This window comes from Neophocaena asiaeorientalis, unplaced genomic scaffold (genome assembly GCF_003031525.2).
Source record: "Neophocaena asiaeorientalis asiaeorientalis breed wild unplaced genomic scaffold, Neophocaena_asiaeorientalis_V1.1 scaffold418, whole genome shotgun sequence".
Taxonomy (NCBI): domain Eukaryota; kingdom Metazoa; phylum Chordata; class Mammalia; order Artiodactyla; family Phocoenidae; genus Neophocaena; species Neophocaena asiaeorientalis.
In genome coordinates this window covers 3,622,320-3,637,998 of record NW_020175731.1, presented here as the reverse complement: position 1 = coordinate 3,637,998, position 15,679 = coordinate 3,622,320, and the positions used below count along the sequence as shown (strand labels likewise).

The following is a 15,679-nucleotide window of genomic DNA, read 5'->3' as shown; positions in this document are numbered from 1 at the left end:
ATGGTAGGGCCAGAGGACTGACTTCAGTGAGGGATTTAGCTACAAGGTGTCTGATTTGGTGAAAGTGGACTGTCTCTGTTAGTGATTAAGCCCTAAGTATAATAGTTCAGGAGAGGTTCTAGGCAGCATATAAAGCAGTTCAGACTTCTAAAAGAGCTGTATGATAGCGGCATTGTCCATCTTCAGTTTATGTAGCTGTGTCCAGGTCAGTTGAGAAGAAAGTCGCGTTATGTCTATTTAGCTACTGTTTACTGAGTCCCTGTGTTCTCGATGTTGAGCTAGGCTCTGTCTTTGTTATCTCTAACTCAAGTCTGTAGGGCAATGTATATATTTTAAAATACCTTTGTCAACAGATGTTTGTATACGATTTTTTACAAAGAGTCGTGGCCGCTCTGTATGACAGAGAAGACATTGGATAGAAGACATTTACAAACGAGGAAACTCAAACTCCGAAGAAAGCACTACTTTTGATTTTAACCCAGAGCTCCAGAGCTGAGTTTTTTCAAGGCTGCCTCCTTTAGAAGCCGAATACCCAGTGCTTTCCTACCCTTAGTCTATCAGAATGATGCTCCTGATCATTGCTGACTTCTGAGGTGTCCCAAGAGAGTTGGTAATGGCTCTTACAACGGGAAGGGTTCTCTATTCTCATCTCACACCCTTGTTTATGTTACTTCTTCAGGCTTGGCAAGTCAGCCAGCACTTGGTTTTCTGAAGTGTCAGTTAAATATATGACTTTCAATCACAGAGCAAGGACGGAGGTTTTATATACTCTAAAGTATTTCAGTGGCAGGTCCAAATTATTTTGCGGGGCTTGACTGTCATTTTATCTTTTACTTCAACTAACAGCAAAACCTTCTTATTTGAATAGAACAGTTATTCAAAGCCTCTTTTAGATACCAGGTTTTTACAAAGAATCTGCTGAAGTCCAAGGAGCCATTTATGAGAAAAATATGCATAAAGAAGAGTCCAGTGGTTAGGACTCTGGGCTTGCACTGCAGTGGGCACAGGTTCGATGCCTGGTCGAGGAATTAAGATCTCACATGCCACGTGGCACAGCCAAAAGAAAAAAATTCTATGCCATTTAACTGACATTAGAATTTAAATAAACCCACACTGATTAAATTTAATAAATTTTCCAAAAAAAAAAGGAATTTTGCATATAATCTCAGACTCTTCATGGCCCTGATTCAGAATTTCTAGTAGAGTGGTTTACCCTTCAAAGTGCTATACACAGTTCCATTAGTTGAAGCCCTAGTAGGTTTTTAAATTTTATTATATGACAAATTTCTTTTCACTGGTATTATTATAGTGAGATATATTTCTCTGTCTTCCTTATGGATATTTAGCCTTTAAAATATTTCTCTGTTCCTAAAACAACATCCCAGGAGTGAAGCTACTGGTTTGTATACACTTTTTTTTTTTTCCTATTTAGTGTCTAGTGTTTATTAAACACTTGCTATCTTTGGGATAACTGAAGATTTAAGTACCTGCTCAATAGTTGAAAATATTGTCAGATCTATCACGTAATTCTCATTCGTTCAGTACTTACAGTAACTTTATGATGTGAGTAGTAATATTCTCATCTTACAAATGAGGAGACTGGAGGCTGACAGGTTAAGCAACCTAAGGTAGTGCTAATAGCTAATAGGTCATGATTGGAACCCAGGTTTGCCTCCTTCCACTGTCCATGGTCTTTTCAGAAACTCATTTAAAAAACACAGATATCTGCCTTGATCATTGGAAAGTTTACCTTTAGTACTGAAAAGCCAAACAAAGCAAAAATATACACACACAAACATACCTTAAAGGAAATTCAGATGAAAGAGAACATATACCTAACATCCAGCTACTCCAGCAAATCAAGCTAGGCCTTCACCACATCTCTTCACAGCTCAATCAATACCCTGGCAGGATGAGGGGAGAAAAACTGCTGTGAAAGGAGGAACAGAAAAGTGTCAGGAGGTAGCTAACAGCAGGATAAGCATATCTTTTAGAGTGCGGGACTCAAACCTGACTGGTTCTTGGCTTTGGCTCAGAAGTCTCTTAAATATCTGTTGGTTGTAGATTAATCAGGCAGTAAAACCCCACTGGAAAAGATAGTGGGTCCTATGTGACTTTTAAAATTTGACCATAGAGAGACCTATAACATTCATCCATACCGTCATGTTTGTGTTGAACACTAGGGGTTGTGGGAAAGAGCTTAAGAATGCTTGGAATGAATGAATCTGAACTCCTAGCAAAGGGACTGAATAATAATACTGGAGAAAAAAACTGAAGAAAAGAAGAAAGGAAATGGAGGCCCTGTGGAGCCTTTAGCAGCAACTCCTGAAAGAGAAAAAGGGGGAAGAGGGAAGCTAAATTATTTTGGAGGCCAAGTTGTGTGTTAAGGGACCTGAACTAGTCTTACTGCAAGAAGGTAGACTTCAGTGATTTCTTTGAAGTACTCGCACTTTTTGCCTTCTGTTAAGAGTCACAGAGAAGTTTACTGGTATAACAAATTATGTATTGCTGTGCATTCTTTTTAAGCTGCATTTATATAATTATTACTAGTAATTGGACCTCGGGTTGGAAAATCACCGTTTAGTAACTTAAGGATTCACAAGTGTAGAAATCCCATTCTTCAAATGATCAGGGAAAATCATTAGGTTTGAGATTTTTATTTTGTAGCCACATCTAAACTTTGCAGAGTATAATGCAAGTATGAGTTAATAAGGATGACCTAAGTTACATGTTACCAAGGTTCTTATGCGCAGGGATCTAGCAGAGAATAAATTCAGCACTGAAAATCACAACTTAGTATTATGATGCTGGTCTTGATGTGTGCTGTTGCTGCGAGCAAGTTGTGTGGGCTGTTATCTCCTGTGACGTCCCTATAAGTGATATATCAGTAATACTTTATAAGTAGGTTGGGAGAATTAATTTATTTTTCTAAGGCATTTAAAAATTGTTTGAAGAAAGGCTCTGTATGGAGCAAATTGGTGTCAGTCTGTTTTCCATCCTCTGAGCCAGGAGAAAATAGGCACCTTAGGGTGGGAAGGTTGGCTTATCTTTCGGAGTTCTTGTATAAATCACTTTTATTGAATTTGAAATGGATATCAGAAGCTCCCAAGAATATGGTTAACTATAAAAGCAAACTGTTTTGGACTTGGAACTATGTGTTTTCATCAAAGATTTAAGATGGGTAAGTATTAGTTTGTAATTGGCCAGACTTGGGGGTAAAATATGGCCCTTTGATGATCCTGGTCCCCAGCTTTGTTTTTCTCTTGCTTTTTCTTCATTTCAGAGAAGAGATAAGGCCGACTTTCTGAAAAGCAGTCAACTTTACTTTTTTTTTTAAATTAATTAATTTATTTTTGGCTGCGTTGGGTCTTTGTTGCTGCGCGTGGGCTTTCTCTAGTTGTGGTGAGCAGAGGCTACTCTTTGTTGCGGTGCACAGGCTTCTTGTTGCGGTGGCTTCTCTTGTGGAGCACAGGCTCTAGGCACGTGGGCTCAGTAGTTGTGGCTCGCAGGCTCTAGAGCACAGGCTCAGTAGTTGTGGCGCATGGGCTTAGTTGCTCCGCAGCATGTGGGATCTTCCCGGACTAGGGCTCGAACCCGTGTCCCCTGCATTGGCAGGCAGATTCTTAACCACTGCATGACCAGGGAAGTCCCAGCTTATTGTCAGTGTGTAAGATCTATTTCTTCCATTAATCTGTGAAATCTTTTGCTCCAAATAAGTTGGCAGTAGGTACTGGAACAAAGGTTTTCATCTACGCTTACACTTTCAAGTGTGCATACTCAAATGCCTCCATGTGAAAATAGCTTTGCTTGGAAGATTTATAACCAAATTCTTGCTTTAGGGAAGCTAACAGTCTAATAGGGCAGGGTAATGTATATGCACAAGTAACAGTACTGCATGCTGTTTTTGAAAAATGCATGTTTCTTTCAGAATTTTACCCCTACTTAAAAAGAATAATGGTGAACGAAGAGTAATGTAACTATTTTGAAGTAACTTAACATGAGGCTTGGCTGTTCATGTATTTGCAAGAAACTTTTTGCTAATGTCAAAGAAAAATGAACCAGTGTAGGGCTTCCCTGGTGGCGCAGTGGTTGTGAGTCCGTAAAAAAGAACCAGTGTAGATGCATAGGAAGGAAGGTAGGGCCAATATACTTCCTGGTGCCTTGAAACCAGAGCTTCAGATGCAATGTGGTGGTCTCTCTCCCTCTCTTTCCCTCTCTCCTTCCCCTCTTGTGACTGATGAGCTAAGCCCTTTCTCCAACTAACTGTATGTGATTTCCTAGTGAACTGGGGGGTGTATTTTTCCAACATACATTAGTCACCCGACTTACAGCATTCACATTCATATCCTTATAACAGATTGTGTCTAAAATCTTCACAGATTTCTCACCTTTTAGGGTTCAGATTTACTGTCCACTCGGAGTCTGTGACCCTTACTTTTGGCAAGCCTCCAAACAGCTCTTTGATGGAGACCCTGTCCACTTTATTCTTGTACCCTTGGGTGGCGCAGCACCAGAGATCGCTTGCGTAACGCTGGGGGACGGGGGGTGGCGGGGTGGGAGTGGGGTAGGGTAGTGCACCTTCGCGCATGCGCCAGTCCGGACCCTGGTTTACCCGGTGACCCCGCCCCCCACTGGGGTAGGTTAGAGAGGATTTGGCTTTTGAAGGTTTTGAGGGCCCGCCTAGGTAATTAACACAATTTACATTAGTATAATGAAGACGGAGTTCCAAGCAACCACCTTGCAAATGGACCCTGAGAGTTCAGCCTATCTGTAATGGAGATACCGCAGGCCACGATCTTTGGCTTTGTGAGCAGTTTATAATTTAGCCAGATTTAGTTTCCCCCCCTAAAAAGTCTTTTAATCACAGAGCGAAAAAGCGCTGCCGCAACATGTGACAGCAAATGTTTTAAAGCACGGGACGTTTGGTCCCCCATAATTTTGTCATAAGATTGTCCAAGCGTTTCTTGGAACGCTAGAGGACACTGCCAGTAAACGCCAAAATAGTAGCTGTCGCTTGAACCGAGCGGTGTTACTCTAGGGTGGGCGTGGGACCCATTCTCGCGCGCCTTCTGCGCCGGTCGGGGGCTTGTTTGCGAACACTGAGGGGTCCTGGGCTCCGCGGGGCGGGACCGCTGGGAGGCGGGGCGAGGCGGGCGCGGGGCTGGCGGGACTCCGCTAGTGCGCATGGTCAGGCGTCCTTCTCCGCCCCGGCTGACCCCTTGTTTCCGCCGTTGGCCGAAACACTGCGAAGCCCGTTACCTGAGCGCTACCGGTCGCCGACATGGCTGAGGAAAAAGATTGCCTGAGGGGAGACGTAGAGAAGGGCGAGGAGCCGGTGGTGACCATTACCGGTGGTGCGTACTCTGGGAAGCAGGCGGCGGAGGAGCCGATGAAGGTGGAAGCGGAGGCGGGGGCTGATGCCTGCTCTGACGACCTCAGCTGTGGGGAGGCCGACATCGACCCAAGCCTGCTGGAGCTGGTTGATGAGGAGAAATGCCGGAGTATCCGCAAGCAGTACCGGCAGCTCATCTTTAACGTCCAGCAGAACCGTGATGACATAGTGAACACGGCGAGCGAGTCCTTAACCGAGGCTCTCGAAGAAGCCAATGTCCTGTTTGATGCAGTGAGTCGAACGAGAGAAGCGGCCCTCGACGCTCAGTTTCTTGTTTTGGCTTCTGATTTGGGTAAAGAAAAAGCAAAGCAGCTAAACTCTGACATGAGCCTTTTTAATCAGGTGGCATTTTGTGATTTTCTGCTTATATTTGTGGGTCTAAACTGGATGGAAGATGATGGACATGATGCGCTGAGTGACTGTGATGATAATATAGTTCGATCTTTTTGGGAGACAGTACAAAAGGAAGCAACGTCGTGGATGCTGCAAGCTGAAACATTCCACTTTATATTCGGTTCATTCAAATCAGAGCCTTCCGCGCGGAAGCCCCGACTTGAGCACCGGAAAAGAGTTCACAGAATGGAAGAAAACGGGGATATGCCTACAAAGCTGAGGAAGCTGGACCTGAGTAGTAATCAAGAAGCGACAGAAAAAGAAGTAGAAAGAATCTTGGGATTGTTGCAAACGTACTTTCAGAAGTATCCTGATACTCCCGTGTCCTATTTTGAGTTTGTGATTGACCCAAACTCTTTCTCTCGTACTGTGGAGAATATATTTTATGTTTCTTTCATTATAAGGGATGGTTTTGCAAGAATAAGGCTTGACCATGACAGGCTGCCAGTATTGGAGCCCATTAATATTAACCATGTGGGTGAGGGGAATGATTCCAGTTCCCATTGCAGGAAACAAGGAGTTATATCTTTGAGTTTACAGGACTGGAAAAATATTGTGGCAACTTTTGAAATTTCAGAGGCCATGATCACAAACTCGTACTAAAGATTTTTGTTCTTAGTGTAGGAGACATTTTGTGGCTTTTCTTAAGCATCTCAAAATGGAGAGTAAAATCCAAACAGAAACACATATTGTATCTCTTGTAAAGTGACAAAGTATTTTCAAGGACATCAGAAATTGTTTCACCGTGCAGTGTATTTTTCTTGGTAGTTTATAAAGTTGTCACGATCTTCTGTTGCTAAAAAAAACTCACTGGCATGTTCATGGGAAAATTATTTTGAATGCTTCTTAAGACTTTAATAATAAAAGTCAGTTCTGAATTCCATAAATTAAAAGGTATTTAATAATTTTCCCGAAAAAATTAGTTATGGTGCTCTGTGATACTTACTGCCTTGCTTCCTCTGCTCCAGGGAACCACAGGAATCCCAAATGGGGCTCTTGACCAGGTTGGGGAGAAGAGTGGGTGGAAAAAATGGTCAAGGAAGACTATCTGTAGGGCAGAGCCTAAGTGACGTTAATACTGTAAGAAAAAAAAAAAATTCAGATGCCATGCTTCATTGCAAAGAAGACTCAGTAAGATTAATGAGTGGGTATCCATATTTGAAATAATTTCTACTGTGATTGGACTCAACAAAAGTAGAATATCTCTACTGTAGTAGGTGAGCCATCAACTAAATGCTGAAAGGCAAGCAGGAATTGGTCAAAGGTAAGGAAGGTAGTCTCGCAGAGAAATATGGAGGCCAAATACATGGAATTGTGAGAAGTTATGGCTCCAGAGAGACCTGTAAGATTTTTTGGAAGACTACTCCATTTGAATGTTATACTGGGCAAAAATTGGCATACCTCATCTGTTAGTGACCTCAGGAGTAGAAGGTAACCTTTGCCAGATTATTTCAAACACAAAATCTTTTAACATCCAGTTACATAGTCTTCATGTACTTGCTTCATTTCTTCTCTGGCCCCTAGCTTCCGTTTGTAATTTCTGCAGATACAGAGTGTCCCTCAGAATCAGTGAAGTTTCATCATGTTAACAGCTTTGAATATTTGTTCCCAACTCCATTCTGATTTCTTAAGTAGGGCTTTAAATGCCTGGAAACTTCCTGTTTAAACTGAAATATATGATTAATTAATCCAAGTTTTCTTCATTTCCTTCACTTAGCATAAAGCCAGAAAGGCTTTTTAGTGTTGTTGCTTGTAATTGTTTTAAGAATATAAATTACCACCTCATTCGGATGCTACTGCTGAAAATTTGGGTCTTGAAGAAAACAAGTTTTGAAGGTGCAGTGAGCATGCCTATGCTTTCCTTGATCCCTGTAGAAACTAAATCTTTGGTAGCAGGGGGTCTTGCCATTAAATCTTATTTGGCAAGTGGATAAGTATCTGCTTTGCATAGCAGTAATGATAAACTTTACCACTAAGTCTAAATGTAATACAGGGAAGGGAAATCCAAAGACTAAATGAATGACTTCGAGATCAAGAGAAGATTGAGATTGAGAGGTTCTTCAGTAATAGTGGAGGTTTTTAGCAAAAAGAGAAATTTCTCATGAAACTGGGCCAATTATTTTCTGAAGTAGTCAGTTTTTCCCCTTTTTTATATGAAGGGATGCTCACCCTTCCCAGTGTCTACCACCCTTTGATCTAGCAATTGTGGAAGCATCATTTGGTCTCTGATCCTCCCTTTAGCATGCCTCTACCAACTGGGTTCCTTAGGTTTTCCAGAGCTTTGCTGTTTGGGGAAAAGATAATGATAGCAAAAAGATCTTGCCTCAGGTCTACTCACCACCAGTTCTCTCTTTAAACGCCAAGTGCCTTTACAGGAGTATTTGAAACTTAGTGATGACTAAAAGCATTAACAGAGAATGTGGAGGTTTGGGAGGAAGGTAATCTTCTGGGTCTCCTCTAAAGTAATAGCTGTTAACATATAAATCAGGTTGACCACTTGTTTCTACTTTTAATTGGTTGTCATGACACATAGATTGCCTCATCACTTGGAAATTAAAGCGATTGTTTATCTTGAAGAAAAAAGGAAAATTGACCAATAGATAATTATAGACATTAGAAATGAACCAAGCTGCAAGTCTGCTGGTTTCCCACTAATATAGTTAGAGTGCCTTATATTTCGCAGGTTCAGTAAAATCAGCTGAACTTCAGGAGAATATTATGGAAATCTTTTAAACTAGGATTTTGTTGTTTGACAGAACCACTCTCTGATCAAAGGACCTGGGATCAGATCCTCTGTAACGTTCTAGTTGGAGACTTTGGGCAAATTATTAAACCCGCAAACCTTTAGGTTTTTTATTTGCTAAGTGGGAGTAATTACCTGTTCTCTTAAATTTACAGTAAGGGTAAAATGAGAAAATGTATGTGACAAGTACTTTGAATTAATGGGTGTGGTATAGTGAGAAAAGCAAGAGATTTGTAATCATTTAGACCTGGGTATAATTATTGACTCGTGGGCAAGTTTCTTAATCTCTAAGGGTTTCTTTTTTTTTAATTTTCTTTATTTTTGGCTGCGTTGGGTCTTCGTTGCTTCGCGTGGGCTTTCTCTTGTGAGCAGGGGCTACGCTTCGTTGCGGTGGCTTCTCTTGTTGCAGAGCACGGGCTCTAGGCGCACGGGCTTCAGTAGTTGTGGCTCGTGGGCTCTAGAGCACAGGCTTACTAGTTGTGGTGCATGGGCTTAGTTGCTCCGCGGCATGTGGGATCTTCCTGGACCAGGGCACGAACCCGTGTCCCCTGCATTGGCAGGTACATTCTTAACCACTGCGCCACCAGGGAAGCCCTCTAAGGGTTTCCTTATTGTCATTTCTGAAATGGGAATGGCATGTGATTAAATGGGATGATATATACCAAACATCTAGCCCAAGGTTGGGCTCACTGTGAGCCCTCATGTTGGTCCCCTCACTCAGTAGTAGATCAGCGTCAGAAAGTCCATGCTGCTGCCTCCTTCCATGGTGACATCTCTGTCACGGTTTGTACACTTTGCTTTAAGTCTAGATGTTGTGACTTTCTCATATTCTTGCCTTTGTTGTGGGGAAACCATTACCAAGTGATTAGAATTGGTACTTTGTTAATTCACTCAACAACCGTGCCAGGCACAGCTCTAGGCAGGGGGGCGGGGTGGTGGTGGAAAGTGGTGAACTGAAAATTGTCCGTCTCTCATGGAGTTTATATTCTAATGGCTGTATTAGTTTCCTATTGCTGTTGTAACGAACTACCATTTAGTGGCTTAAAAACAACACAAATTAATTTTCTTACGGTTCTGGAGGTTGGAAGTCTGAAATCGGTTTCTCAGGGTGTCAGCACAGCCGGTTCCTGTTGAGGCTCTGAGGAGAGAAATCTGTTTTGCCTTTTTGGAGGCCACCTGTGTTCCTTGATACACTATTCCTCCATTTTCAAAGCTGCCAGTGCAGCCTCTTTGTCTTCACATTGATTACTGTAATGCAGTCTCCCTCTGCCTCCCTCTTATAAGGATACTTGTGAATAAGTTGGGCCCCGTGGGCTAATCCTGGAAAATCTCCCCATCCCCAGATTCTTAAATCACATCTCCAGAAACTCTTTTACAGCTAATGTATTCACAGGATCTTCAGTGTTAGGGGACCATTGTTGAGCCTGTCACAGAGTGGGAGACCACAGTAATTCTGTCAGTGATGACAGCTCTGGAGAAAAACTGCTTGGAGAGTGGCTGAGAGGCTGGGTCAGGGTGGCCCCTGGGAGGAGGCATTGAAATGGCGTCTGTTTGTTGTAAGACATTTGCCAGAATACTCGATACAGAGTGAATGTTAAATATTACTGTGGCTCTAAACATTTTAGGCACATGATAGCTGGTTAACCAGAACCTCCCTGGTCCTCTAGGAGGAAGGTAGTGTAGCAAGCATCTCTACTTCACTGACTGGGCACAAAGACAGTTCTCTGATTTGTACTCACCTCAGTATTACCGTCTGATAGTTTTCACCCAGCACCACCTGTCAGCATTGATCGAAATTTTCCCTAGGCCAGGAGTTGGCAATGTTTTTTCTGCAAAAAGCCAGGTAGTAAATATTTTGAGCTTTGTGAGCCATATGGCCTCTGTTGAAACTAGTCAACTGTGCTCTTGTTGCAAAAACAGAAGCTCTAGACAATATTGAAACAAATGGGTGTGGCTGTTTTCCAATAAAATTTTATTTATGGATACTGAAATTCGGGTTTCTCATAATTTTCATGCATCATTAAGTATTGCTCTTGATTTTTTTTTCCTTTATCATTTAAAAATGTTAAGAAGAACCATTGTTAGCTCAGGGGCTGTGAAAAAAAAAAAAAACTACAGGCCTGCTGGGTTTGCCCCTCAGGCTGTAGTTTGCCAGTTCCTGTTATAGGCCTGGGGCCCAGGCTCTTCAGAAAGTCTGTAGCATATAAACCATCATTTAGTTTTCTTTCTTTCATGGCCCATAATCCTCCAAAGCAGAGGCTTGAGGTATATTGCCTAGTGGGTGCTGCAGCGTGCTGGCAACAGCAGTCAGATTTCAAAGGAAACGAGCAGTCAGCAGTTGTATCGTTTGTATAGTCACTGCAGACAAGGAACCCAGGCAGGAGAATTTAAGCAGTTTGCCCAGGATCACATAAGTGACACAGTCAGGTTCAGATCTGGACTAAATCCAAGCTCCTGACCTATTATGCTACACCCCTGGTACTTTTTCAGTGTTTTCCCACAGTTTTATTTTCAGGGATGAGAAAGCTGAACTGAAGCCCAGCCTCTCAGTATACATAACAGAGTAGGAATTAGCACCCAGGTGTTTTATTCTAAGAATATTTTTGAACATCACATGCATGTGGAGTTGGCACTGGTGATGCAGGAATGAGACAAGATGCTTGTCCTTGTAGAGTTGATGGGATTGTGTGAAGATGCCAGCAGGGGCATCAGAGGAGGATCCAGCCTGCGGGGCACAGTCAAGTAAAGGCTTCCAGCTAAATCTTGAAGGACAGGAAGGCGCGGAACAGTCTTCACTAAGTGCTCTGAGAACCTGTGTTAATACAGTTGCAAGAAACAGGAGAATGTTGTTTGGGAACCTTAGGGAAACAATGGAAGAAACGGGCCTTACGTTGGTGTCTTAGGATGTTGGTAAAAGAGCCTACAGGAATGCTTTAGAAAGGGTGACATGTTCATGTACATTGAATAAAAATAATAAAACATCATGCAGTTGATATACTGGATCAGAATTTGATGGGAAGAGGGCATTTCAGGTGAGAGGCGATGCAGGTAAGTGCAGGGGACAACATCTGTAAAACATGCCAGAGCTTTTTGACTTAGCCCCTTGGGCAGGCAGGTTCCCTTTTGTAGGAAAGGGAGAATTAGTGACTGAAGGGATTTTTCCTACCAACCACGGTGCCAATATGCTTTATCTCAGGCTCAGCAGTTGGGGGTGGGGGTGTTGATTTTACAAAAGGAAAAAACGGACTCCCAAGGATTAGGTGATGAGCCCAAGTCACCTAGCCTTGAGAGTGATAGAGCAAGTATTTTCACCTCGGTCACTTCCACACCAGAGCTCATGTGTAATAGTTAAAAAAACAAAAACCTGTGCCCAAAGGATAGGAGTCATGTTTGGGGGAAAAATAAAGATGACTTACTCAGATTTTAAAGAAATCTGAATTGCTTTCAGCATTGTGCTTTTCTGGGGGAGTCTGGAGCACTGTTTTTGCTAGGGGTGGGGTGGAGGAAAGGCATTGAGAGGCAGATGGAAGAATATACAATCTGTAAACCTCACAAACAGCTGCTGGGGGGAGGGGGGTGTACGTTTACACTGCTGTCCTTGGTTCTCAAAATGTGGTCTTCATTCTGCCCACCCCCTTCAGGAAGTCCTTGAGGTCAGAATTATCTTAATACTAAGGTGCTGTTTGCCTTTTTCACTCATTCTCTTGCAAGTCTACCATGGAGTTTTCCAGAGGCTACATGGCAGGCAGAGTGGTGCAACAGACTGAACACAGAAAAGATAGTTATCACAGAGAATTACAGAGATATAAAATAATGCCACTCTTCTCACTAATTAAAAATGTTTTAATCAGTTGTTTATGTTTAACAATGATGTTTGATATTTAAAATTTAAAGATATTTTAATAACTTAAAGTATTTTAATATTTAAGATATTACATTTTTTTTCTTAGTTTCCAGTATACTAAGCGCCACATTAACCAAAGCTCTAAATAATTTAAGGTTCTGAAGGGATCCTGAGACTAAGAGTTTGAGAACTCCCGTTCTTTATCAGCTTCTCTGGTCAGTAGTTACCAATATTTCTAGCAGTCGTAATTGGAGAACGCGGGGCATTTTTCTCTTGTGTCTCCTTACCCCATCTGTGTGCGCCTTCCTTATTACACTGTGGAGGAGAGAGCTGTCTTATATTGTCTATCTTACTTTTATCTCAGATGGGCAACCACTTCCTTGCAGTTGAATGCAGCAACTTCAGTTTTAAGTTGGATTAAAATTTTAAAACATCATGTTTAGTTCTGGGGTCAGCTGAATGCCTCAGTTGCCTGTCTTGCTGATTTTACTTTACAGAACTAAAAATGTTCAGGCTCACTGAGAGCTTTCTTGGTAAAATCTGTGTGCCCGGTTGATATAATTTGATTTAAACTTGAACCATAAGAACCCAGGTCTGATACAAAATTTCAGTACAGAACAGATTTTTATAAACATTGGTAGAGGGAGTATGTAGCTTTCCAGCATGACGGTGCATTTTCCTTCTTTTGTTTCAGTAGATGTGTTGGGGGAGGCGGTTATAAGAACGGGTGGTTTTTATTTAGGCAGCCAGTGATTGTGTTTTGGCACCATCTGTGTTAAGTACACGCAGATAAAATGAGGCTGAGATTAAAAATGGTTATTTTTCCAGAAGAACATCTAGCTGCATCTATTTGTTAATTTTTTTCAAACAGCAGGTCAGCCCTTCCGCTCTGAGATCAGCTAGAGAGAGGAACGCTTGTGACCTGAGGCTTATATTAAAGCTCCGTTGATCTGAAGGGCTGTCATTACCAAATTGTTTTTCTTCCCACAGTGCCTTGCATTGGAGGAGCCTCAGCCATAATGCCAACCAGCCTCTCATGTTAGACCTTTTGTACAGACGGTCAGGGTGATGCAGGCTTGCCCCTGCTGTTGCTGGTTTCCAGGTGCTCTCCCTTCAATCCCTGAGCCATGGTGTGTACCTGCCACGCTGCCCAGGGGCAGCCACGGTGCCGCGCCTCCTCCACCTTTCCATACTGCACCCCCTTCTACATCCCAAGCATCCAATTCTACTGATCCTAAGCTCTGCCTTTTGTCCCCCACATCTGATGGTAGGCAGGAGAAAAATGTGCAGTCTGGGCTGGTAACTTTGGGGGCTTTGATTACCAATGTTAAAACTTGACTTAAAAAAAAAAGAAAAACATTTTTGTGTGCTTGTTAACAACTTTTCCAATCATTCTCTCATGTTAGCAGATTTTTTTTTTTTTTTTGCCGTACGCGGGCCTCTCACTGTTGTGGCCTTTCCTGTTGCGGGGCACAGGCTCCGGACACGCAGGCTCAGCGGCCATGGCTCACGGGCTCAGCTGCTCCACGGCATGTGGGATCTTCCCAGACCGGGGGACGAACCCGCGTCCCCTGCATCGGCAGGCAGACTCTCAATCACTGCGCCACCAGGGAAGCCCCAGATTTTTAAAATAAGAAATAATTTTAAATATTCACCGAAACAGTGTTCCATGCTAATATGAAATGTAACTAATGTGTTTTAAAACTAGTGGAATCAAAGGATGTTTTAAAATTAAAAGTCTAACGTTTATATTATAAATGCCAAGTATATGGAAACTACTAAATATAGGAGGCTTCATACATAAGCAGATTAAAGAAATGAGCTTTAAGGGTCACTTGTTTATTTATTTAACCTTTTTTCCCCATTTATTTAAAATGTCTTATGAAAGCAGGGACTTTTAACATTTTGTTCAGGTCAGTGTCAATTAGTGATTTTGTTCTGAATTTCTAGATTTTATGCTTTACCTAAACAATGTAGAAAAAGTTTTAAATATTTGGCTAACCTGTTTCAGTTGCTATTTACCAGGTCCCTATCTTAATCTATGACCTTAGCCTACTCATTATTCTACCTTTGACTAGAAAGTGAAAATGATTGCCAAATTGTATTGGGTCTATTAAAAACATATAGTACCGATGTTTTTAAAACCTAATTTAAAGCCTACTTTAAAAATTCTAGGAAAAAAGAGCCGATCAAACTTAATTTAGGTCTAAGTTGCTTTGTTGGACCATCAGGGCCTTAGTTTTGTGTACTATGAGGACACTTCAGAGTAGCTATCTGTGATGTGGAGATGCATTAGGACAGTCCTAACAGAAAGCAGGTTACTGATGACCACTTGAAGGAAGGTTGAACATTTCCATTGCATGCTATGATGTAAATCAATATTTTTCCTTTGCTTTTCTTTGAGGAAAGGTTTTTCACAAAACTTTTCAGACATTGCTGCTTTTAAGTTATTTTTACTTCCATTGTTTTTCTTCTTTAGGCTTATCAGGAGGGCAGACTTCAAAATCTACTGAAAATGAACGGCCCCGGGGATCTCCCCGAGTCCTATGACTATGACCTCATCATCGTTGGAGGGGGCTCAGGAGGACTGGCGGCTGCTAAGGCAAGGCTTCTTGTGTGTTCTGGGATATGGGTAGAATAGTCACATCCCCGACAACATTCTCCAGGTCCCCTGTGGAATTTGAGCTACTCTTGTGATGTTTTATACGTTAACTTGGGCAGGGAACGTTAAGGACGTTTTTCCAGGTTCAGCTGTATATTCTTTGTATAAAAGTACTGGGGCCAGTATTCTGGGACACATTTTCATTCATTTTAAGTTTGGTTGATTTTTTTTTTTTTTTAAGATAATAAGGGGTTTGTATGCAAATGGCTTGAAAAGAAATAAATATATTTTTATTCTTTATAAATACGATAATTATTAGTTGTTTTCACTTTGATGATTTCCCTAATCACAGAGCCTCCTCCCCAATAGAAAGATGGAGAGCAGTTGGATTTCTTAAGCTTAATTACTAAAAGTTTTTGCCTCCCCTGTGTACGAAATGAGGTAAGAGTGTATCCACTAACTCTGTGGCCTGGAGGTGATGGAGTACAGGACGTATAAATACAGGAGATTAGGAGTACGGCTCCTGGCCCTGAATTGAGATACATTTTCCATGTGTGAGGGGCCCTTGTGCCTGTCGTTGTTCCCTATCACCTTGTTTTAAAAGATGAGGTAGTTGTCCTCCTCTAAGGTGTAGCTTGTGGTGAATCAGTAAAGGTAGATTCAAATGAAGCTGTTCAAATTGGGAGCAGGCCAATGTCTGGCATC

The 15,679-nt window shown here is 41.9% G+C and overlaps 2 protein-coding genes across 4 annotated transcripts in view; both read left to right on the top strand.

The window, feature by feature from the left end:
* Window positions 1-15,679, top strand: part of TXNRD1 (thioredoxin reductase 1) — a 95,074-nt gene that overhangs the window by 32,214 nt on the left and 47,181 nt on the right. For all 3 annotated transcript variants that reach the window (XM_024732184.1, XM_024732182.1, XM_024732183.1), the window contains exon 2: window positions 14,852-14,974. In XM_024732184.1, the coding sequence (XP_024587952.1) occupies window positions 14,888-14,974 (87 nt within the window). In that variant the 5' untranslated portion in view covers window positions 14,852-14,887. The remainder of the gene's footprint in view (window positions 1-14,851; window positions 14,975-15,679) is intronic.
* Window positions 4,580-6,524, top strand: EID3 (EP300 interacting inhibitor of differentiation 3). Its single transcript, XM_024732186.1, has one exon. It carries the CDS (start codon window positions 5,282-5,284, stop codon window positions 6,386-6,388), a length of 1,107 nt encoding a protein of 368 aa, XP_024587954.1. The 5' UTR covers window positions 4,580-5,281; the 3' UTR covers window positions 6,389-6,524.

Excerpts from the sequence above, each read along its gene's own strand:
- EID3 (XM_024732186.1), top strand. The coding sequence starts at position 5,282 with ATGGCTGAGGAAAAAGATTGCCTGAGGGGAGACGTAGAGAAGGGCGAG.